This window comes from Rhinoderma darwinii, chromosome 3, assembly GCF_050947455.1.
Source record: "Rhinoderma darwinii isolate aRhiDar2 chromosome 3, aRhiDar2.hap1, whole genome shotgun sequence".
NCBI classification, from domain to species: domain Eukaryota; kingdom Metazoa; phylum Chordata; class Amphibia; order Anura; family Rhinodermatidae; genus Rhinoderma; species Rhinoderma darwinii.
Window position 1 is genome coordinate 376,899,621 of NC_134689.1, and position 25,301 is coordinate 376,924,921.

Sequence of the window (25,301 nt, forward strand, 5' to 3'; positions counted from 1 at the left end):
AATTGGGCTGTGAAATTAAAAAAAAAACATTTTTTTTTCCAATAAGATGTCATTTTTTTATCAAAATTTCTTATTTTCACAGGGAACAAAATACCCCAATTTGTTGCCCAATTTATCCTGAGTGCGGCAATACCCCATTTGTGGTGATAAACTGCAGTTTGGGCCCATGGGAGGGCTCAGAAGGAAAGGAGCACTATGTGTTCTTTGGAGTCCAGATTTTGCTGGATTGGTTTTCGGGTGCCTTGTTGCATTTGCGGAGCCCCAGAGGTATCAAAGCAATGGAAACCACCAAGAAGCGACCCCATTTTAAAATAGACACCCCTTAAGGCATTCATCTAGAGTTGTAGTGAGCATTTTGACCCCACAGGTATTGTCTAAAAGGTAATGTGCAGCAGATGGTGCAGTGTGAGATTTGCAATTTTCTATATATGTATGCCATTTCAGTGTCCAATATATTGTGCCCAGCATGCCCTACCGGAGACATACACCCTATAAATTGTAATGTGGGTTCTCCTGGGTACGGCAATACCCTACATGTGGCTGTTATCTGCTACCTGGACACACGGCAGGGCTTAGAAGGGAAGGACCACCATTTGGCCTACTGGGGATTTTCTGGTGTTGTCATGAATGCAGAAGCCCCTAAGGTACCAGTACTGTTGAAACCACCGAGAAGTGACCCAGTTTTAAAAACTACACCCCTTAAGGCATTCATCTAGAGGTGTAGTGGGCATTTTGACCGGAGACATACACCCCATAAACTGTAATGTGGCTTCTCCCGGTTATGGCAATACCCTACATGTGGCTGTTATCAGCTGCCTGGGCACACAGCAGGGCTCAGAAGGGAAAGATGAGGGGGATAAGCTGTGTGGAGTGCATCAGGGTAAGTAAAACTGGGGTAGATTAAAAATTAAGGGATGTATGATAAAACCCTTTCATACAGAGCCCTGGTTTTGCAGGACACGTGTCACATTGATATATTGTGTCCTACCTTATCCCCCACTTATAGCAGACTTTGCCCCTCTTTTGACTTTTTCCCTTCTTGCCAGTTTGGGGAACTTCTCCTGGAAAGTGTTGCCCTGGTACGATGCAAGTGGCCTCGCTTCCAGACGTACTGGGTGCCCCCCCCCCTTCCTGGTCCCCAAATATTAGTTTCTTGATGACCACCTCTTGAAATTCCAGGAAAGTTCCTATCTGGCCTGTACATTGAGGTAGCACATACGCATAGTTCAATGCCATCGGTATGATGTGCACGGCCAGCTTCTTATACCACACCGCATGGCGCTGTAGGGCTTCAGGACTTGATCTGACAAGTCCACCCCTCCCATGTACCTGTTGTAGTCCAGGATGCAGTCTGGTTTGGGGGTCTCTGTACTGGTACCTCGTACAGGTACATGGGTACTGGTGTGGCCATGCATTGTTGTCAATACAAGGACATCTCCCTTGTCTTGTACTTGATACACAATATGTTGCTGCTGGATTGTGCCCTGCTCTCACCCCTTCTTGTGTGCCCAAGCAGTGTCTTAGGGAGGCCTCAGATTTCTTCTAGCAGTGCCGCATGCCGCAGTACTTCTGGAAGCGAGGCACTTGAGGAGTGGGACGCTGGTATAAAAATTATCCAGGTAGAGGTGGTAACCCTGGTCCAGCAGTGGGTGCACCAAATCCCACACAATTTTTGCATAACTGCCAGTAAAGGGGGGGGGGGGGCATTCTGGAGGCTGAATACAGGTGTCCTTCCCTTCATATATCCTAAATTTGTAAGTATACCCTGATGCACTCTCGGACAGCTTATACATCTTAACGCCATGCCTTGCAAGCCCTCTTACTCGGTAGGTACTGGCGGAATTGAAGCTTCCCTTTAAAATGTACCAGGGACTCATCAACCGAAATACACTTGTCGAGGGTGTATGCTTGGGAAAACCGGGCACTATATATTAGAAACCCCCATAATACACCCCATTTTAGAAACTAGACCCCTCAAAGTATTCACAATAGCATTTAAAAGTTTATTAACCCTTTAGATGTTTCACAGGAATTTAAAACAAAGTAGAGGTGAAATTTACATTTTATTTTTTTTTGGGCAGAAAATCCTTTTTATTCCATTTTTTTTCTTGTAAAACAGAAGGTTTTACCAGAGAAACGCAACCTAATATTTATTACCCAGATTCTGCAGTTTTGAGAAATATCCCACATGTGGCCCTAGTGCGGTAATGGACTGAAACACCGGCCTCCGAAGCAAAGCAGCACCTAGAGGATTTTGAGGCCTCTTTATTAGGCACCATGTCCGGTTTGAAGAGGTCTTATGGTGCCAAAACAGTGGAAACCCCCCAAAAGTGACCCCATTTTGGAAACTAGACCCCTTCATTGCAGTTTTCATGGGGTGCAATCGACTTTCTGATCAGTTTTTATTCTATTTTTAGGCGTGGTGACTAAAAAACAGCAATTCTACTATTGTTTTTGTTCTATTTTTTTTTTTTTTTTTTACAGCGTTCACTGTGCGCTATAAATGACATTCACTTTACTCTGCAGGGCAATACGATTATGGCGATACTTTAGGTTTACAGTTTTTTGTTGTTTTTTTATGTCTTATGGCGTTTGCACAATAAAATACTTTTTGTAAAAAATCATTTACTTTTTGTGTTGCCATATACTAAGAGACATAACTTTTTTTTATATTTTTCCATCAAGAAAGCCACGACTTGTTTTTTGCGTAACAACTGTAATTTCGATCAGAACCATTTTTAGGTACATGCGACTTTTTGATCTCTTTTAGATTCCATTTTTTGGGAGGTGAAGTGACCAAACAATTGTGATTCTGGTAGGGTTTATTATTAATTTATTTTATGGCGTTCACCGCGTGGGATAAATAACGAAATAATTTTGTAGTTCAGGCCGTAGGAAAAAATAAAACGGCTATGTGAATAGCCCCGTAGACATGCATTGATGCAGCCGTGTGACGGTCGTTAAAAAAAAATGGACGTCACATGGCCGATTATCCCAGTCTGAATAGGGCCTTAGACCGGAACGGAGGAGAAAACCAAATAGAACGCTAAATCCTTCTACAATAATAGATTTTAACTATTGTTGAAAAGTGGAGTATTCGTTGATAATGCAGTCCTATGTAAAACCTCAAATAATACGTCATATCACTATGTGTACTAAATGACAAACTTGGTGTTACTCTGAGTCCTTTGTGAAATCCTAGGAAAAGGTTTAGGAAGACATCAGAGGATGAAGATGTAAAGCCGGATATTTCATATAAAATAGAGCCCTGTAATTATAAGAATAGTCGAGTGTTTTTGGGGTTTAAGAAAATCCTTTAAATCATGCAGTGAACTTGGGAGGGCTGGTGGAGGACAGTCTGGGGCGTACTGGGCTACGGTGACCTAGTTTGCCCACTTGGTTGCCATGGTGATTGTAGTAGTTGAGGACTGGAGTGGGAAGCTGTGCCTATAATCAAATCCAAATAAGGCTTTTTACACCCAGCATGGGCGCCTGGGCTCATAAAATGTTAATTCCAGTCAGGTGCTGAGCAGAAGGAGAGCGGATCACAGTTCAGAATGATGGGGGACCCCGGGGCGCTCCTGTATGGCTGCCTGTCACTGCAGCAGACATATCTTTTTAAAGCCTGAGCTTATGCTTCCCTTCACCCAAGTGCAAAAAGTATGACGTGAATCACAAAAAAAGTGCACTAGGAAACAGCCTAATGCACACGACCGTAGATTTCATCAGTAATTACGGACCCATTCATCTCTATGGCCGATACGGGAAGGTGTCCGGGCCGTAGAAAGCTTCCGTAAAAAATAGGCCGTCTCCTATTTTTTTATTTTGCAGACTGTGCTCCCATACTTTATAATGGGAGCACGGCACGCAAATGTGGACGCCTGTCCGCGGCTGGCCGTAGCCATAATCACTGACCGGGGCTACGGCCGTGTGCAGGGGGCCAAGCAAAGCCACGTCCAAAAGATGAATAACCCCTGACGTATTCCTGAATCCTCTGAGCCAGAAGGTCATGGACCAGTGGTAACCCATCAGTGCCCTAGAGTTTGTCTAGGCTTCTGCCCAAGCGCCCCCCAATGTTCAACAGGTATAGATTTGGCTCCCGCAGGTGGGTGCTGGATTACAGGGGGGGTGAGGAACCTGATGTCCGGAAACATGCCCCATAGACCATTGGTATGGGTATCCCATGAGAGCATCACACTTCTGTCTTCGTGACGAGCTTGCGGGTGCCAAGTATTTTCTTCCAGTCTTTCTACTATCGGTTCATGGACCAGGATTACAATGATGCAGCGTCTCCAACTAACTTATTTTATATGTGGATGCACTCAGAATCCTTGTATGAATGTAGGGTCTATTTACATGACTCGTTTTTACAAAAATGCTGCAGTTTTGGTTATGAAAACCACAACAACAACAAAAAAACGCTGTGAAAATGGCAACAAAAACGACACCAGTAAATACTGACCAGAATTTAGGACAGACGCTTTGCTGCAAGGTCAAACTTCTAATACTGCGCGGCGTGGGGGAGGGAAAGTAACATTCTCTATGGACACAATTTGCAGTAAAGTATTGTAAAATCCCCACCCCATGCATGTCCGCATCATATTGTACCTGCTGCTCGAAAAAAATGATGTTGTTGCCACTATATAAAGGAATTGCTACTTAGGCTATTGTATCCATTTGGGATAATCAAGCAGAGGAGCTACAAGACCGTACACGGAAAGGGGCTGTTTCTAAAAAAAAATAATAATAATAATTAATAGTGTTTGGCTGTTTTGGGTAATTTGTACTAGTTGGAATTGACTGGAAGGCGCACATTTCATTGTATTGCGTCTCTGGTGAATGCACAACCTGTCGGATGGACTATCTAATTGTAGGATGATGAGAGACCAGGTCGGGTGGAGTCATGATTCACCTCTTCATCTCTAGGATGGGCATGAGGAGTTGTGCACAAAGCTCAAGAATAAGGGTATGTTCACACGCTAAACAAAAAACTGCGGTAAAATTCGGAGCTGTTTTCAAGGGAAAACAGCCTCTGATTTTCAGCCGTTTTTTAAAGCGTTTTTTTACGGCTGTTTTTGGAGTGGTTTTTCTATTGAGCCAATGACAAACGGCCCAAGAAGTGACATGCACTTCTTTTTTTACAGTGCGTTTTTTTACATGTGTTTTTTTTTACGAACGGCCGCGTAAGAACACGCCCCGTGGGAACGGAACACCATTTTTCCCATAGAAATTAATGGGCAGATGTTTGGAGGCGTTAAGCTCCCGTATTTTCAGACGTTTTTCAGGGGCGTTTTACGGCCCGAAAAACAGCTGAAAATAGGCTGTGTGAACATACCCTTAGGCTACATTCACACGAGCATGACCGATTTATATGTGTAAAAAAAAACACGCGTAAATCTGTCTGTGTGTGTTGCGTTTTGCATCAGTGGGCTTTGCCGGTGGCATGTTTTTCACACACTCGCAAGCACTTTTTTTTTTTTCAATGTAATGGACGTTTAAAACCCGGACAGCACACGGATGTGCATTTGTGTGCTGTCCGTGGTTTTCACGCGCCCGTTGACTTCAATGGGCGACTAGGTGCGTGAAAACGCACCAATATAGGACACGCAGTGAGTTTCACGCAACGGACTCTTGCTGCGTGAAAACTCACACGTGCGTGAATAGCCCCGTTGAAATCAATGGGTCCGTGTGATTTGCGTTATTTCAACGCACAGCTCATAGACGAGATTCACGCTCGTGTAATTGTGCCCTTACGCTCTTAGGAAAATGGCAAGAGCAACCCCCCCCCCCCCCCCCAAAACTGAAAACTCTGCATTGTCAGCTGTTTCTTAGAGCGGTTTTATGGTCGCCATTTGAGTCCTGAATGGCAAGGCTGCCTAGTTATAAAGGGATATATGTGTGTCTCTATTAACCCTTCAGGAGTCTACTACTTTCCCTTGTAGTCCCGTGCGATTTTGTCGGGTATTACCAGCACAATCACGTGGTCTCGTCCGCCGTTATGCGGGACCGTACCTAAAGAGAACTGGATGAGTGTCTAGCCGACGCAGGGGCAGGGTGTGTTTGTCGTTATCCGTAACCATTATTGCAATGTGTATGTTACTGTAACAATCCTTTCCAACCAGTAGAAATTTATTCCATCTGTCATAATGAATACAGGACTTTATTGGGATTCTCTTCATTGTCACTTATTAAGGGTGCCAATACATGTAGCAGTAGTGTGTCATGTGGCGCAAAACTGCATGGCGTTCTACTGCGGATTGCCCGGGTTGTTCACCATAGACTTCTATGTAAGTGTGACTCGTTTGTGACAGGTCAGCCTTTTTTTTTTTTTTTGTAGCAGCTAGTGCTTGTTATATATTCTATAACTGTACATGAGGCATTCATATGAAAATACAACCTTAATAGAGCGAGAACCTGCTCCTTATAGCTATTAACGTCCTTGTACTATGAGCGGCGGCCAAGCGCAAAGTCATGTACAGGCTATAGATTCATTTAATTATTGAATGACTTGGTCAACAGGGACTCGGCCATTGTGTGCTTTGTGCCTCTGATAAAATATTCCAGCGACGTCGGATGGGGGGGTGAAAAAGATTAAAGGGATAATCTTTATGCGCTCTGTAGGTCAAATTTCTCCTTCGTTTTTCCTCTAGCCAGAATTCCTGCGACTGGGGCCTTTAGCTGGCTCGCTGGTGTTAAACCAGTTTGTCCAGTCTTTGTGTGTTCAATATCAAATCTTTGTTTTCTAATTTAGTTTGGGATGTTTCAGTGGTCTCAGATAGCAGTAAAAACGGGATATACCATAAATGTCTGATGTTGGTCTCCGCTTTGTTGCGTTAAATTCAAACTAAAATTTTCATGAGTCGTATTGGCAGCAAAACCTCAATTTCTCGGTATAAAAAAAGTGTCCTGTAAATAATTTCGTATCCTCCAACCACTGCTCCCCGCTCTACTGGCCAAGCTGTGCAGGCTTTCTTGCTACTGACGTGAACTTCTTTGGCTTTCTGCTGCCCTGCCATTTTGGAGCCAATCCCACCCATAACCTAGTCCTGACTGCTGATGTTCCTGGGGCTGGGCACTGCAGGCTTGGCAAAGTTGGAGCATCCAATGCATATAAGAAGCAACCTGACTGTCCATATGCTGGTCCCTTGACAATAAGATGATAAAGTGTCACCCTGCTTAGACCCGCAGCGATCAGCGGTAATCTGTGGGGAACCTGGAAGTAAGGGTTTAATTTCTCTGCAGTGCCACCACAGGGGAAATTTAGTATTACACCGTGCCCATTTAAATCAATAAGCTGCCTGTGTAAGACAGGTCAGGTCCGTTCTCCACTCTGGCCAAGAGATGAGTAGCCTGATCAGGGGACCCCTATATTACCTCAGAATTCCCCAATAGGGTATATGTAAATAGGTTTTCTAAACCGGACAATCCCTTCATGTGAACTGAAACATTCAAAAGCGAAGGATGATGAGACCTGTATATTTGTGCATGGTAAATGTTCAAGGGCTGAGTATGACTGTCACATGTGTAAAGAAGCGCTTAAAATAAGAAAGAAAAGTCGTCTAACCCGTCGATCTGGGTAAACCTGTTTGCTTGGGCCGCGTCCTACACTTTATTGTCATTCATGTTTATTTGAACACGCTGTACACGGATAACCACTGTCACGTTCCATCTCCTGTGCTATTCTCTTAGAAAGAGATGAATAGATATTTAATGACTTGTCGGTAGAAAGCTGTTTTTTTGTTATATCTGTATCTGGGAAAGCTGGGTGACCACCAATATAACTACAATTACAGCTTACCTAGATGTTCTACTAGAAAATTGCCAATTGCTGCATTGCAAGGCAAATGAGCCATTCAGAATACCGCCTTATTCACACAGTGCAGTTTTGGTGCAGTTTTTGAAGCCACAATCTGGAGTGGATCGTAAAGGAAGGAGAAGTATATTGGAAAGATACTACTTATGTGTTTTTTGGTTTTTTTTTTTTGTTTTGTTTTTAAATCCACTCCTGGTTGTGGCTTCAAATACTGCACACAAAAAAATGTACAGTGTGAATATACCCGAAGTTCTGTAATGGCTGTATTATTGCTGGTCATCCAGCTTTCTCAGGATCGGATGTAAATGAGAAACATGAATTACATTTTCTTGGAGTTTGATCTTGAAATGATTACTTTTCTTAGAGAATATGTAGCACAGATTTCCTTTTGTGTTAGTGGTTTAGTATTTAATGAGGTTTATAAATCGGTAACTCTCATTATCCTCTTTCAGCAGTTTTCTGCTGTTTTGTATAAAGCCTGATGGGATTATAAATTCCTGGTACTTAACCGCATCTGTGCTGAACACTTACTACAGCTGTTTTACATGATACAGCATTGTGATCAAGGTGTCTGATACTCAGATCCTATATAATATGCCTAGATTTAATAGAGCGTGTCCCCTTTAAATAAATTTAAAAAAGCAATTCATGTCCCCAAATCGTTGTTTTTCTATCATGCCGTAACTTAATGAGGTCTGCTTGAGGAAAAATTGTGTATGGCCACCATTACAGCTTCCACTTGAGTTGCCACCCAACTTTCCCTGTCTACTGAATGGCAAATATCTTATTACGCAATGATATTGTGTAGCAAAGGATGTATGTGCGAAAGCAAGTTTGTCTTTCAGGAAAGCAGGATGACCACCCCTGTACTGGCAGCCATATTGGTTTTCACTAGAAATAGATTTGATTACCATTGTCTCCTCTTTGTTACAGACGTGCCAGAAGAACTGTGTTCGCCCTGCTACACGGACCAGTATGAACAGGAGCATGTGAAGCCAGCGGCGATCAGCCTGCTATTGTCCGCTGATGTGTACTGCAGAGCATACCGCAGAGCATTGCCTCATGACAACTCCCCTCCCAGGGACAATGCTGGCCTGCTGCTGCTCCTGGCTCGGAAGGGGTTCACCCCTGTTCACCAAGGAGAGCCTGTGAAGACCAGTGATCTGAGGGAGAAGCCCATTCGTATGGTAAGGACGGGGGTCTTTAAATGGTAACACAATGAATAGTAATGTAGTGGAGATTATGGGTCATTGTGGCGAGCACCGTTGTCTGTGAACAGGAGACCTTATCCCATTGTGGAGAGGGGATGTTTCATGTAGAGTTAGGACTAAAAGCGATTTATATCAACTATAAGGTTTACAGGAAAAAATGTCCATTCCTAATTAAGGTCCACGTGACGCTTTCCCTGTAAGCTATGAGAGTAGCATTTATTAGTTCGCGTTCCTGAAGGTCACCTGGGTCATGTATGGGGCTGCATCCCATAGTAATTCATGGGTTTGCGCTATTCATTGTATTTGCACCATGGAGGGCAGCAACGTTTGCTGCCATTTGGTCATTCGACAACTTTCACAACACCCAGTAGAAGACCATGAATATCTTGTTTAACCCCTTCCCGCCCAATCACGTACAGTTAAGTCGTCAGCGCTAATGTGTTAGCGCCTTCTCACGTAACTGTACGTGATGGTGTGGGCTCAGAGACTGAGCCTGCGCCATCACCAGCGGGTGTCCACTGTATATTACAGCTGACATCCCGCTGTAAATGCCAGGACCGTAGCTAGGCTCCGATCCTGTCGATTTAACCCCTTAGATGCATCTAGGTGGTTTCCAGCCTGTCGGCATCCCTGAGCCGCTGTCGGTGGCTGCTATGACCTCCGGTCTGCCTAACAATGGCCTCCGGTCTGCCAAGCATGGAAGCCTTTTAGGCCCCGCTCGGAGGTGGGGCCCAAAAGGCTTGCTATCAGGGCCAACTAGATGGAGCAGGCTCAGAAGCTGAGCCTACGCCATCATCTGTGGGTGTCAGCCGTTCGTTACAGCTGACACCGTTTCTAGCCTCCGATCCGGCTGATTAACCCTTTAGATGCCACGATTGCTAGATCGCTGCATCTAGGTGGTTAGATAGCGCCCGATGGTTGCTATGGCAACTATCAGCAGCTGCAGTGTTGTTGATGGTTGCTATGGCAATCGGAGGCCCCTAGTCTGCCTAGTACGGAAGCCTATTAGGCCCTGCCCGCAGGCGAAGCCTAATAGGCTTGCTGTCAGTGAATAACTGACAGCTCTAATATACTGCACTATGTAGGTAGTGCAGTGTATTAGAATGGCGATCAGGGCTTCATGTTTTCAAGTCACATAGTGGGACAAAAAAAATAGTTAAAAGAAAGTTAAAAAAACAATAACTGCCTTTTTTCCAATAATATTTATTATTATTATAGGCAAAAACTGAAAACATTACAAAAAGTACACATATTTGGTATCGCCGCGACCGTAACTACCCAAACTATAAAGAAATCATGTTATTTTCGCTGCTCGGTGAACACCGTAAAAAAAAAAAAAAAACACCCCTCCCTAAACGGAGTAAAAAGTGATCAAAATGTTGCATGTACCCCAAAATTGTACCAATAAAAACTACAGCAAAAAAACAAGACCTCCCACAGCTTTATTGATGGAAAAATAAACGTACGGCTCTCAGAATATGGTGATACAAAAAATAAATCATTTAAAAATATATATACATATATTTTATTGTGCAAATGCTGTAAAATATAAAAAAAACTATATACATATGGTATCGCTGTAATCATACCGACCCGCAGAATAAAATAAATTTCATTTATAGCGCATGGCGAAGGATGTAAAAAAAGAACCAAAAAAACTATTGTCAGACTTGCTGGTTTTTGGTCACCTTGCTTGCCAAAAAATGGAATAAAAAGAGATTTTAAAAAATCGCATGTACCCCAAAATGGTAGCAATTAAATCTACAGATTGTCCCGCAACAAATAAGCCCTTACACAGCTCCGGGGGAGAAAAAATAATAGTGATAGTAATAATTGTGCAGAGTATTCCAAAAGCTTGGGCACCATATATCAGTGCGACACTGGCCACACATCTGTGAAATATAATTTATTTACCGCACTACCCTTTTATTATACCCTAATGTACACTTCCCAGATTACATATGCCCCCACATCATAAACTGAAATACCAGTAAAACCCCAAACAGAACTATTACAAAGCTAAATCTGCGCTCCAAAAGCCAAATGGCGCTCCCTCCCTTCTGAACCATGCAGTGCGCCCAAACCGCAGTTTTACATCCACATATATGGCATCGCCATACCCGGAAGAACCCCGCTTAACAGTTTGAGATATTTGTCTGCAGTGGCACCACATATTGGGCACTAAAATGGCATATCAGTGGTAAATTTTAATTTTCACTTTGCACCATCAGCTGAGCATTCATTTCTAATAAATAAACAAAAAACCCTGTGGGTTCAAAATGCTCACTACACCCCTTTGCCTTGAGGGGTTCAGTTTCCAAAATAGAGGGCACTACTTGGGGGTTTGTTTTACTATTTGACCCCAGAACCCTGCCATTGTGGGCCAATGTTGGAAAAATCACCAAAATAGGCCTCAAATGCGTATTGTGCTCTTTCACTCCTAAGCCATGTCATATGTCCAGGCAAATGATAAATGCCTTGAGGGTTGTATTTTCCAAAATGGGGTCCATTCTCAGTGGTTTCTAATGTACGGGTACCTCAGGGGCTCTGCAAATGCAACAGGGCGCCCGTACACCAATCCAGCAAAATCTGCCCTCTAAAAGACAAAATGGCGCCCCTTCTATTTTGAGCTCTGCCATGTTCCCAAACAGCAGTTTAGGGCCACACATTGGGTATGGCCATACTTGGGAGAAATGGAGTAACAAATTCTGTGGTGTTTTTTCTCCTATTACTCCCTGTGAAAATAAAAAAAATTGGAGCTAATACTACATATTTTTGGCGAAAATGAAAAATGTTATTTTTACGGAATAATTCTAATAAAATCTATGAAGACCTTGTGGGATCAAAACGCTCATGGTAAAAAAAAAACTCCTTAGTCTCCCATTGAAATCAATCGGAGGCGATTTTGCCCCATTTTCTGCCGCGGTTTCCACGGCAAAAACCATGGCAAAATCTAAACAGGGCCTTAAGGCAGGTTTTAATCTGCCTGCACACAGTTTGCCGCGTTTTTCACCATTGAGCGCGGCGGGCATGAAAACGCAGCGAAAAACGCTTTCTCTGCCTCCCAATGGTAGGTCAAAGACCTAAACGCCCAAAGATAGGGCATGTCGCTTCTTGTTCCCGCAAGCAGTTTTTACCGCTCGCAGGGAAAAAAACGCCTCGGCCTCCCATTGAAATTATTTTTTTACGCGGTTTTTGTGTCAAAAAAAGTGTCAAACTCAGTGTGAACTCCCCCCTAACACCCATACTGAAGATTGCCTGGCTCTGCCCACTGCCATGTAATATAAGTTCAAACTTCACACAAACATTACATTAAAGGGGTCCACTGGGCATTTTATATTGATGGCCCATCCTTGGGATAGGCCATCAATATCAGATCAGTGGGGGTCTGTGATTGATGGGGCCACAGCGTTTGCTGCCGTGGACTTTTCCCATTTAAGAAGTACAACACCGTACACACACGGGGCGACTGTGCATGGGGTTGCATTCAAGTGAACGGGACTGAGCTGCCATCCCAGGCACAGCTGCTACCAATGTGTACGACGACGTGCCTGGTAAACACTGAAGAGGCCAAGGCGAATACTTCAGCCCCTTCAAAATGAGCTGATCGGTGGGTGTGCCAGGAGCTTGACCCCCACCAATCTAATATTGATCATCTATCCTGAGGATATGCCATCAATAAGAAATGTCCAGAGGACCCCTTTAACCCCCTAACGACCTACCATATACATGTACGTAGCAGCCATCAAGGGGAAGTATGGAACGGGCTGAGCAGGGGTGTCTGCTGTATAATACAGCCCAGTGGCACAGCTATAGTGGTCGCAATTGCAACCAGGCCCTGAAGCCAGGGGGCCCTCAGCCCAAATCGCCATGTCTATTAAAAATTACTATAGTAACTGGGGCCTATGCAATAAACTACACGGGCCCCAGTTACTATAGTAACTATACTTACCCTCCTCGTTCCCGAGCGCAGCTTAGGTCCTGACGTCTTTTCGCATTTTGACGTCAACGTTGCGGCGCTGGGTGGCGTCAGGACCTTTCCTGCACCCAGAGCCAAAGAAGAGGATAAGTAATACATTACGGTCTGCTGGGGCCCTGTATCTAAGCCTACCATATAGTACTAGCTTCGATACAGGGCCCCAGCAGACAGTAAATTTAAACTGTATAAGATTACTGTCTGCTGAGGCCCTTGACCTGCCTAGGTAGAGTCGTGTGTTAACCTTAAACCATACTATCCCCCATCCCCATTTAGTAACGACACATGACACCGAGGTTGGATGTGAAATGGCCACAGCAGCCGTTTATTAATTTCACAGTTTTATAAAAACAATTTAAATCCGAAACATTCGGATAACTAGTTAGGAATCCACCAGAGAATTCCTCCTAATAATTCACATGACCCAACATGGGTCATAACATTAACCCGAGCAGAGGAAGTCCTTGAAGCCCCCTCAGATAGTCCTTTTTAAAGAACACACCGAATTAGCCATCTGCAAACCACCAATTACCTCCAGCCGTAAACCAGCTCGGAAGCACCGTTCACCTCTGCAGATGGCTCCAACCACTAGAAGTCCACTTCAAGGGGATAACACCCGATGAAGCCCTCCAGTGATATACCGACCACTAGAAGTCCACTTCAAGGGGATAACACCCGATGAAGCCCTCAAGTGATATACCGACCACTAGAAGTCCACTTCAAAGGGATAACACCCGATGAAGCCTTCAAGTGATATACCTTCTACCAGAAGACCACTTCAAAGGGATACCACCCGATGAAGTCTTCAACCATGTACCTTTTTTGGGGGACGCATACCCCCGATGCGACCCCCCCACCATTTTGTACTGACTGGCCTCAAGGACTCCCCCCGCCACAGCGAAACAGGCCTTGACCACCTTAAGCCTGTGAGTTCCTCCACACCACCACCGCCCTTTCTATTCCTTCTGCTATCGCCAAGCTCCAAAGATCAATGCCAACCTCGGTCAGATGAACCCCGTCACTCCTCCAGAAATTCCCCACTCCTGACTCCAAATCCCTATGCCTCACGCAAATGCCCCCGTTTTTTGCCACAAAACGGGACACCGCCCGATTAACTTTAATGCGAGCCTTATTGACTCTCTCCACAGATCTAGCTAACCGCCAATGCTTTCTTGGGACTATGTCCGACCACACTATCACCAACTTGGGATAAGATACCCACAAACACAACATATCATGTTTGGTATCCCGCACCAACTCACGAAAGGGCGGACTCCTAAGTCATTCCCACCCACGTGCAACACTAAGACCTCCGGAACCCTATCAAGCCGAGCATATGTCTGGAATTCCGCCAACACCCTGCTCCACGACATACCTCTAAAACCCAGCCAATGCACAACCGCATCCTGTCGCGGAATGCGCAACTGGCGACCATTCGGGCGGACGTCCGCCCTCAAAGCCCCCCAGTGCACGTAAGAATGACCCATCAACCACACCAAACACGGAGGCGAATCTGAAACTGAAAAAACAATTAGGCACCACCATATAACATTTGTAAAGCGTTAACAGCAAAATTCATAACATATGGGGGCGGACATAGGACTTAAACCTGTTGGACTCCCAACGACCAATACGCCTCACCCCCTCATCATCCAACCCCCAGCGCCCCGCTTCTGTTGCTGCGCCAATCCTGAAGGAATGAGATGAATATGAGCCTGCCGCGACACCAACCGCCGTCAAACATTTTTTAAATACAGCTCCAAACTGAAACCTGGACAAAAACGACCCGTCCACATGACGTAACAAAGGCAAATCTGGAGACCCCCTGTTTGGCGTAAAACCCCGCATGCACTCTACTGGGCCCATAACCGACCCCGGGGCGCAACCCCTTCAAAGCCTGCGATACCAGAAATTCCTTCGATACATCCTGAAAAGCCCCGCAACTTAAACCCAAACGCCACCGCAGACATGAACCGGTTCACCTTCGCCACTGAAAACCCCGCCTCCCAGGCGTCCCCTAACCAGTACAAAAGTGCCACCAACCTGTCTCTATCCGTATTGACGTCACCCAACTCTCTTACCCACTCCTCCCACTGCCTCCAACAAGCAGCATAAGCACTCCACGTCGTGCGCGCCAAAGACCTTTGTACCAATTGTTCTACAGGACCGAGACCAGATCCCAAAGATGCTGCGGACAAGCCAAACCGAGACGTTCCGCTCCCGGTGCCAATTGCCGAAACCGGTCCCACTGCGAGCGAGAAAGAGCATCAGCGATACAATTCCGTACACCCGGGACATGCACCGCCACCACCCACGCGTTCAACGACAAACATACCAACACTAAATGTCGCAACAATTGAACTACCGGAGGAAAGGACGCCGTGATGTTATTAATGGCAAGCACCACCCCCATGTTGTCGCAGTAAAAAACGGACCTTCTTATCCCTGAGCCTGTCCCCCCAAATGGTAGCCGCCACCCCGATGTGAAACAGCTCGAGCAGGGCCAGATTCCGCGTGAGTCCACTGGACACCCAGCTAGCCGGCCATTGACCTGCGCACCACGGACCTCCCCCGTAAGCTCCAAAACCACCCGCCCCAGCCGCATCCGTGAAAATATTCAAAACACTCGTATCCTGCGCTGGGGCCATCCATAGCGAGCGACCATTGAACTGGCCCAAGAAGTCATTCCAAACCTGAAGATCAGCACGGTACTCCTCCTTGAGCCGCACAAAATGATGCGGCGCACGCACTCCCACCGTTGCCGCCGCCAACCTCCTACCAAACACCCTCCCCATCGGCATAATCCGGCAGGCGAAATTCAACTTCCCCAGCAGCGACTGAAGCTCCCTCAGCGTCACTTTCTTCATTCTACAAGCCCGTTGAACCTCCAGCCTCAAAGCACCCAACTTATCCGCCGGGAGACGACACTCCATTGCCACCGAGTCTATTTCGATTCCCAAAAACAAATCGTCGCTACCGGGCCCTCCGTTTTTTTGTTTTTTTTTTTTTTTTTTTTTTTTTTTGTTTTTTTTTTCGGCGCCAAAGGAATCCCAAAATCCCTCGCCACCTTCTGTAGAGCATGAAGCAAATTACCGCAAACCGGCGAACCCCCCGGGCCAACGCATAACAAATCATCTAAGTAATGGATCAACGAGTCGACCCCGGATACTCCCCTCTTTACCCACTCCACGAAGCTACTAAACGCCTCGAAGTATGCACAAGAAAGGGAACACCCCATCGGAAGGCACTGATCCACGTAAAAGGCCCCATTCCAAAAACAACCCAACAGCCGTTGCTTTCTGTATGGACCGGCAACAACCTGAACGCCGCCTCGATGTCAGTTTTTGCTAGCAGCGCCCCAGGACCCGCAGCCCGCACTAACCCCACCGCCTTATCGAATGAGGTATAAACTACGGAGCACAACTCGTGATCAATCCCGTCATTTACCGACGAACCTTTGGGATACGATAAATGTTGAATCAAACGAAACTTTCCGGGCTCGCGTTTAGGGACAATACCCAAAGGGGACACAACTAAATCTTTCACCGGCGACTCCACAAATGGCCCCGACATGCGCCCCAACGAAACTTCTTTTAACAACTTTTCCGACACGACTTCCACATGCAAGTAAGCCGATTTTAAATTTCTCCCCGTAACCGGAACCTCATAAGGAGGCGGAGGAATAACAAAACCAACACTAAACCCTTCATAAAGCAACCTAGCTGCCGCCCTATCCGGATACTCATTTAGATAAAGGGCCATCCTTTCCACCCTCACCGGCGACACCCCCTTGACCAGCCCCGTGCTGGTTCCCGGACCTCTTTTTTCGCAGACATTTTGCCGCCCCGTGTGATGCACCATTACACTCGGAGCACACGTGCTTGAACTTGCACGTGGCCCCAAACTTGCACTGGCCTTCATTGAATTGCCAGCAAAACCCCGCCTTTCCCCCGCCGCTTGGTCCACTCTGACTAGACTGGCCTCCCTGGCCACCGCTCCCGGGAAAGGGCTGCCTAACCGGAGCCGTAACCCGTAACCAGAGAGCAATATCCTTCTGGTCCCACCGAATCGCCGGCCGAACCGCCTTCCGCTGACGGAATTGCTCATCATATCGCAGCCACGCCTGACCCCCATACGCCCTATGAGCCTCCCCAATAGCATCAACATAACAAAATAACGCCGAACAATTTTCCGGCGCCTTTTCCCCTATCACACTAGCCAATATGGCGAACGCCTGCGACCAATTAACGAACGTCTGCGGGATAAGCCTATACCGCCGCCGTTCCTCCTCGTCCTTTTTACTCTCATCCCGCTTGCCCTTATCCAAATTGAATTTAGCCAGCGGCAAGAGAGAAAAAATTTCAACGTATTCATCTTTCCAGATCCGATCACGCACCTCCTGCTTTAAATGCGCCCCCAACGGACCCTCAAAACAAACATACACCTCCCCCCGAGCACGATCGTCCATGCGCACTCGATCGCCGTCCTTCTGTGCCTCAGTCTGCACCGACACCGCGACCGCCTCTCTAACCGCCACCACAGGACGCGCCTGCAACGATCCCACGTCCCTGGGGCCTTCCCAAACTACCGCAGGGGACACTTCCGTTACTACCGGCGCCGCGGCCCTATCAAGGCGCCCCACCAGCTCCCGTAAGCAACCCACTAAATCTGCCAAACCCGCTCCGTCGCGTCCGCCCGCGCCACTACCGGCCCCCGATGCTATGCTAGCAGCCCCCCCGCCGACACCCGACATAAAAATCGCTGGATAAGACAATAATGGAGTTATACACTCACCGGGCTGCACAGGCGCTGTGTTCCCGTCAGCCGGACCATCCTGACCTCGACGATAGACGTCCAGTTCACCTTCCTCCAGTTCTTCTCTCGCCGACGACTGTCCCTCGCAACGACATCTTCGGAAAGGGGATGAGGACGCGCTGACCGATGGGCCGGCAACCTGCCGCCCGACCGCCGGGACCCAGACTTCCGACCGGACCTGTTGCCTCGACGTCGCTGCAGATCTAGTCGTCCGTCTAGACGATCCTGACGAAGCCTGCCCCCTGGCCGGAACATCACCATGCGGGGCGGCCGTACCTTGCTCTCGACATCTTCCATCTGATGGGGGAGGGGTGACAGGGAGCCCAGCCTGCGACTCCCTGCTTACCGCCGGACCCCGTCGCGGCCTGGGATTCCTGCCAGGACGCAGGGCCTGGGAAGGGGCGGTCCTCCCAGCTGCCTGGCCTGCAGCGTCCGGGATCGGGCTCCCTCTGCGACGCCGTGTCCGCGGGACTACCTCCGGACTAAGGCGCTCTGGAGGTCGGGACCGCCGAGAGGGACGGGTCGACACAGCCCGCATCGCCGTCACCCCTGGCACCGCTCTCTGCCTGCCCAGCGCAGGAGCGGTTGTTGCCGACTCCCCCCCCGCCGCCATAGCCATGCTCGTAAGGGGGCCGGGGGAGGGGAGCCTGTCCCTTACAACAGACCCCGAACGCCGTGCCCGGCGTGGCGAAACGGCGTCCGGGATCCGCGTTAATGCAGCCACGGTCTCCTCCAGCCATCCGGGACCGTGGTGCACAGCAGCGGCACGCAGCCGCTCTAAAATCAGGGCCTCTGACATTACTAAAGAGCCAGGCAACGGGGAGCTTTGCTTACTGTGTGTTACTCCTCCCGCTGCTTCCGGCTCAATGCCGAGAAACAGCGGGAAGCACAGCAACGGCCCCCCCCGCCCCCCTTAACTCCTCCCCGTCCCCCCTTCAGCTCCTTCAACTTTCCCTGACCTCGTAACATTAACCCTTTCCCTACCAGGACGGTCATGTCGGCTTCCCTTAAGCCTGCAGCTGCGTCCAGCCTCTTCTGTATCTAAGCCTACCACATGTGTTACTAATGTTTTTTTTGTGTTTGTGTTTTTTACAGGTTTGGTTGTTGGATTACGTCGGATTCGAGGACTACTTCGATGACTGCTTTTTTTTTATTCTCAATAAAATGGTTAATGAGGGATGTGTGTTTTTTGTTTTTTATTTCAATAAAATATTTTTCTATTTATTTTGTATTTTTTAAAAACTTTATTACTACCGCCCTAGTAATGGCTGCTGGCTAATTGACAGCATCCATTACTAAGGCGGGTCTTAGTGTTAGCCAGTGCAGAGGCTAACACTAACCCCAATTATTACCCTTGTACCCACAGCCACCAGGGGTGTCGGGAAGAGCTGAGTACGATCCAGTACCCGACCATGTGCAGTAACGGTAGGGCATTGGGGCGGCCGCAGGCCGGTATTATTAGGCTGGGAAAGGCCAGAAACGGTGTCCCTTTCCACCCTGGTAATTCTAACCTGCTGCTGCTGTGTTGTATTTGGCTGGTTATCAAAAATGGGGGGCCCCCCCCACATTTTTCATAACCAGCTAGATACAACACAGCTGCAGCAGCCTAGCATTACCAGGGTCAGAAGGGCCACTGTTTTTTTGGGCTTTCCCAGCCTAATAATACCAGCCTGCGGCCGCCCCAGTGCTCGACCGTCACTACAGATGGTCGGGTGCGGATTGTACCCAGCTCTTCCCAGCACCCCTGGTGGCAGACTGTACCAGGGTAGTAATTGGGGTTAGTGTTTTCACCGGCTAACATTATGCCCCGCATTCGTGCCGGATGCTGTCAATCAGCCAGCGGCCATTACTAAGGCGGTAGTAATAAAGTTTAAAAAAAATACAAGGACGTAGAAAAAAATATTTTATTGAAATTAAAAAAAACAAACCCAAACAACCCTTATTAACCATTTTATTGAGAATAAAAAAAAAACTCAGTCTTCGACGTAGTCCTCGAATCATGAGGTCCATGTTCTCAGTATAGACTTGTTGTTCTAGGGAGGTTCATGTTCTCAGTATAGACTGGTTGTTCTAGGGAGGTTCATGTTCTCAGTATAAACTGTGGTTTTTATAGGGAGGTTCATGTTCTCAGTATATACAGAAATCATGAACCTCCCTATAACAACCACAGTTTAGACTGTAGTTATAGGGAGGTCCATGTTCTCCGTATAGACTGTGGTTGTTATATGGAGGTTCATGGTCTCCGTGTAGACTGTAAAAAAAACACTGCGCCTTCCCACCATGGTAATGCTAGGCTGCGGCTGCTTTATTGTATCTGGCTGCTTGTGAAAAATGGGGGGAGCCCATGTTGCTTTTTTCAATTATTTATCTAAAAAGAAAAAAAGACACTGGGGTCCCCTCCATTTTTCATAACCAGCCAGATACCATAAAGCAGCCACAGCCTAGCATTACCAGGGTCGGAAGGGCCATTGTTTTTTTGTTTTTGGGCTTTCCCAGCCTAATAACACTAGCCTACACCCACCCCAGTAGCCGACCATCACTACAGATGGTCGGGTACTGGATTGTACCCGGCTCTTCCCGGCACCCCAAGTGGCAGTGGGTACTGTGGTAATAAAGTGGGGTTAGTTCTAGCCTCTTCACCGGCTAACATTAAGCCCCGCCTTAGTAACGAACGCTGTCAATCAGCCAGCGGACATTACTAAGGGCCTGTTCACATCAGCATCGACTGCGCTATTAATTCCGTCATTAAAACGGAAACCTGCCGGAATGGTGACGAACGGAAACCATTAGCAATGTTTCCGTCACCATTGATATCAATGGTGACGGAAACGGAAGCTGTTGCTTCAGTTTGGCTTTCCATTGCGGGGTTCACCCGACGGAAACCCCCGACGGAACCCTGGAACGGAAAGCCAACGGTGATGTGAACAGGCCCTTACTAAAAAAAACATCAGTTGTCGTTAGTTGTCATCAGTTTTTACCATCCGTTTTTAACATCAGTTTTTACCACAATGGTCCACAAAATGGTAGTCTAGGCTCTGAAAATGTGCCCCTGTAGATAGTGCCACACACCCCCCTGTAGATAGTGCCACACACCCCCCTGTAGATAGTGCCACACACCCCCCTGTAGATAGTGCCACACACCCCCCTGTAGATAGTGCCACACACCCCCCTGTAGATAGTGCCACACACCCCCCTGTAGATAGTGCCACACACCCCCCTGTAGATAGTGCCACACACCCCCCTGTAGATAGTGCCACACACCCCCCTGTAGATAGTGCCACACACCCCCCTGTAGATAGTGCCACACCCCCCCCTGTAGATAGTGCCACAGCCCCCTTGAAGGTAGTGCCACACCCCCCCCCTGTAGATAGTGCCACAGCCCCCTTGAAGGTAGTGCCACACAGCCCCCATGTAGATAGCGCCACTGTAGCTCCCTGATTGAGTGAAATCCCTTTGGCCGGGGATTCCGCTCCTGGAGAGCTCCCTTTCATGTTTTTGTCCATATATGGACAGTGACATCTGGGCCAACTCCTGAAGCGGAATCCCCGTACACAGCGTTGCCGACGCTGTGACCGGGTATTTCACTCCAGGAGAAGCCCCTGTCGTCTGTGTCCTTTATGGACAGTGATGTCACTGGCTTATCTTGGAGTGGAATCCCCGGTCACAGAGTCGGCAACGCTGTGGACGGGGATCCCGCTTCAGGAGTTGTCCCTGATGTCACTGTCCATATATGGACAGAGACCTCAAGCGGAGCGCTCCACAGGGATTCTGCTCCTTCAGAGAGCTACAGTGGCGCTAGTAGATACCTCCCTGCTCTGCTATAGTGGCATCGCTACCTCTGTAGCAGCCACAGCGGTTGCTAGCAGCGCCGCCGGCCATGGGGGGGTCCCATCCCCTGTCCCGACGGGCGCCCTCATGCCCGGTGTTGCCATTATTGCTGCTACAGCGGCAGCGACGCCACTGAGTGAAGAAGCGGCCAGGCGGAAAGGCGACTGAGTCTCTGGGCCCAGACGTTTCTGAAACAAGCAGGGGAAGGGAGCCAGCGCAGCACCCCCTTCCACCTGCTGGGGTGATGCGCCATGTGCAATGGCACATGTCGCACACACCTAAGGCCGGCCCCGGGTGGGAGGGTAGTCGTCAGGATCTCAGTAATCGTCAGTATTCCGCTCCTAGCTCATACCCACCTTCCCGCCGGGTGCTGCCGGAAGGTGGATGCGGCAGCACCCGGTGTTCATCCAGCCACCATTAAAATAGATAGGATACAGCGCCGGACCTCCCTGGGAGCCGGAACCAAAAACGCTGTAGGTAACGTTTTTAGATCCGGCTCCCAGGGACAACTGATGTCCTCCAGGCCAGAACAGATCCCATAGAAAACTATGGGATCCGTTCTAGCATCTGTTTGCCTCCGGCTTTTCTTCAACACGCTGGTGGTAAACTGAAGCGTACGCCGGACATAGGTGTATGGCCCCTAACTCCAATAAATTTAGCAAAAAAACTGTGGGGTCAAAATTCAAACTATACCCCTAGAAAAATTCCTTGAGGGGTATAGTTTCCAAAATGGGGTCACTTTTGGGGGGTTTCCACGGTTTTGGTCCCTCCAGTGCGTTGCAAACGCGACATGGCACGAAAACCTTTCTAGCAAAATTTCTGCTCCAAAATCCAAATGCCGCTCCCTCCCTTCTGAGCACTGCCGTGGGTCTAAACAGAAGTTTATTACCACATATGGGGTATTGCCGTAATCAGGAGAAATTGCTTTACAAATGTTGGGGGCTTTTTCTCTTTTATTCCTTGTAAAAATTAGACAGTTCTATGTTTTTTTTAGAAATTTTTAATTTTTTTTTAATTTTTACAGACTAATTCAAATGTAGCAAAAAAACAAACTGTGGGGTCAAAATGCTAACTCTAGACCTAAATACATTCCTTGAGGGGTGTAGTTTTCAAAATGTGGTCACTTTTGTGGGGTTTCCACTATTTTGGCACCACAAGACCTCTTCAAACCTGACATGGTGCCTAAAATATCTTCTAAAAAAAAAAAGGGGACCCCAAAATCCTCTAGATGCTCCTTTGCTCTTGAGGCCTGTGTTTCAGTCCAGTAGCATACTAGGGCCACGTGGGATATTTCTAAAAACTGCAAAATCTGGGCAATAAATATTTAGTTGCGTTTCTCTGGTAAATCTTTCTGTGTTACAGAAAATGTTTTGCTACAAATTATTTTTGGCAAAAAAAATGAAACTTTCACCTCTACTTTGTTTTAATTCCTCTAAACCGCCTGAAGGGTTAAAACACTTCCTGAATGCTGTTTTGAATACTTTTGAGGGGTGCAGTTTTTATAAGGGTTTCAAATATATGGGCCCCTCAAAGCCACTTCATAACTGAACTGGTCCCTGAAAAAATAGGCTTTTGAAAATGTCTTGAAAATGTGAGAAATTGCTACTAAAGTTCTCAGCCTTGTGCCTCTCAGCTGAGATATCTGGGTCCCTGGCTTTTGGTGTCGGACCTGCTCGTGTACCTTGAGGGGGGAGCTTTAATATCAGGGCTTTTACTTACTCAACTGCATCGAGTGGCGAGACAGCACTTAAACAGTTTGATATCACGGGACCCCTTGTATCTTGGCCCTTATGGCATAATCCCATGCTTCGTGAGCTGCATCAGCTTAACGGTACTGAATTCTAGGAGGCCCAGGGCTGGCAGGGCTGCCGATCTGCTAGCAACGTCTAAGATGCAGCGATCGCTGCATATAAGGAGTTAATGGCAATTATCGGAGCTAGCTCTGGTTCCTGCCGTTACAGGTGGATGTTAGCTGTAACATACAGCTGACCTCCACTGCTGACGACGCCGGCTCAGCTCCTGAGCCGGTGCCATCTTGCCGTCAGCTACGGAAGACTTTCAGGCCCCGCCTCCGGGCGGGACCTGAATGGCTTCCGTGCTAGGCAGAACGGGAGGCCAGTATTAGGCCTCCGGTTGCCATTGCAGCCACCGGAACCCTGGCAATTTCATTGCTGGGGTGCCGATGATCTGCAAACTCCTTAAATGCAGGGATCGCTTTTGACTGCTGTATTTAAGGGGTTTATGGCGGGGATCGACGCTAATTTCGGTCCCCGCCATTACAGCCGGATGTCATCTGCAATACACCGCTGACATCCGGCGATGATGGCACCGACTCCGCTTTTGAGCCGGTGCCATCCATTTGTCGTATTGATACGGCAAAATGCGGGAAGCACTAGCTTTCCATGACTTATTCATACGCAAATGTCGGGAAGGGGTTTAAACATATAATAAAAGTTTCAAGTAATAAAATGAAATACAATCGCCCTTTTCCCTTTATCAAGTCCTTTATTATTGAACCATACTTATTTGGTATCCCCGTGACCGTAACGGCCTGAAATATAAAAATATTATGTTATTCCACGCGGTGAACGAAGTAAAAAACAAAACATCAAAAACCGTACCAGAATTTTTTTTGTTTACTTTGCAATACAAATTTTGGAATAAAAAGTGATCAAAAAGTCGCATGTATCCAAAAATGGTACCTATAAAAACGATCGCTCATCTCGCAAAAAAACAAGCCCTCCTACAGCTCCGTCGACTAAAAAATTAAAACGTAATGGTTCTCACAACTTGGCGACAGAAAAAATACATTATTTTCACAAGTAATTTTATTGCGCAAAAAGTTGTAAGGTATAAAAAAGTGCTCTAAATATGATCTCGCCAGAATCTGACTGACCTGCAGAATAAAGTTAACATTTAACTTCTAATGCATGGTGAACGCTGTATAAAAAAAAAAAACTATGCCAGAATTGCGTTTTTGTTTTTTTTTTGGTCACCTTGTCTCCCAAAAAATAGGATAAAAAGTGATCAAAAAGTCGCATGTACCCCAAAATGGTACAAATAAAAACTACAGCTCGTCCCACAAAAAAACAGCCCTTATACCACTACGTCTATGAAAAAATAAAATTAGTTATGGCTCCAATAATTCGGGAAAGAAAAAATATGCAGATGTAAAGGCGCGAGAGGAGCATTTCTTCTGTTTTCCAGAGGCAAATTATCAAGGCCCCAAAATTAGGGAACCAGGAAGGGTAGGGCCCAAGCATATCTGCTGGAAGCGAGGGTGCCCGTATTATACCTGCACAACATTTCCCAGCTAAATTCCCCAAACTGCAAAGGTGTGGAGTGTGGACCAAAAGCGGGATAAGGAAGGACATAATTTATCAGTGCAACACCGGCCTGTGCTGAAAAGATTACTTCACAGCGTAACAAATATCTATGGATTATTTTGTTGTGTTTTTTTACCCAATTATTATACCACCTGACTATGCCCCTGATGTAATCTGCCCTGTTTAAATGTACCCCCCACATTATAAACTGAAATACCAGTAATACACCAAACAAAACTACCAAGCAAAATCCACGCTCCAAAAGCCAAATGCCGCTCCTTCCCCTCTGAACCCTACAGCTTGCCCACACAGCGAACCCTTTTTAAAAAAAA

At 47.1% G+C, this 25,301-nt stretch overlaps 1 protein-coding gene across 3 annotated transcripts in view; it reads left to right on the forward strand.

The window, feature by feature from the left end:
* The window catches only part of CAMSAP3 (calmodulin regulated spectrin associated protein family member 3), a 97,705-nt gene that overhangs the window by 41,219 nt on the left and 31,185 nt on the right, over positions 1–25,301 (forward strand). For all 3 annotated transcript variants that reach the window (XM_075858791.1, XM_075858792.1, XM_075858793.1), the window contains exon 2: positions 8,747–9,000. In XM_075858791.1, coding sequence (XP_075714906.1) covers positions 8,747–9,000 — 254 coding nt within the window. The remainder of the gene's footprint in view (positions 1–8,746; positions 9,001–25,301) is intronic.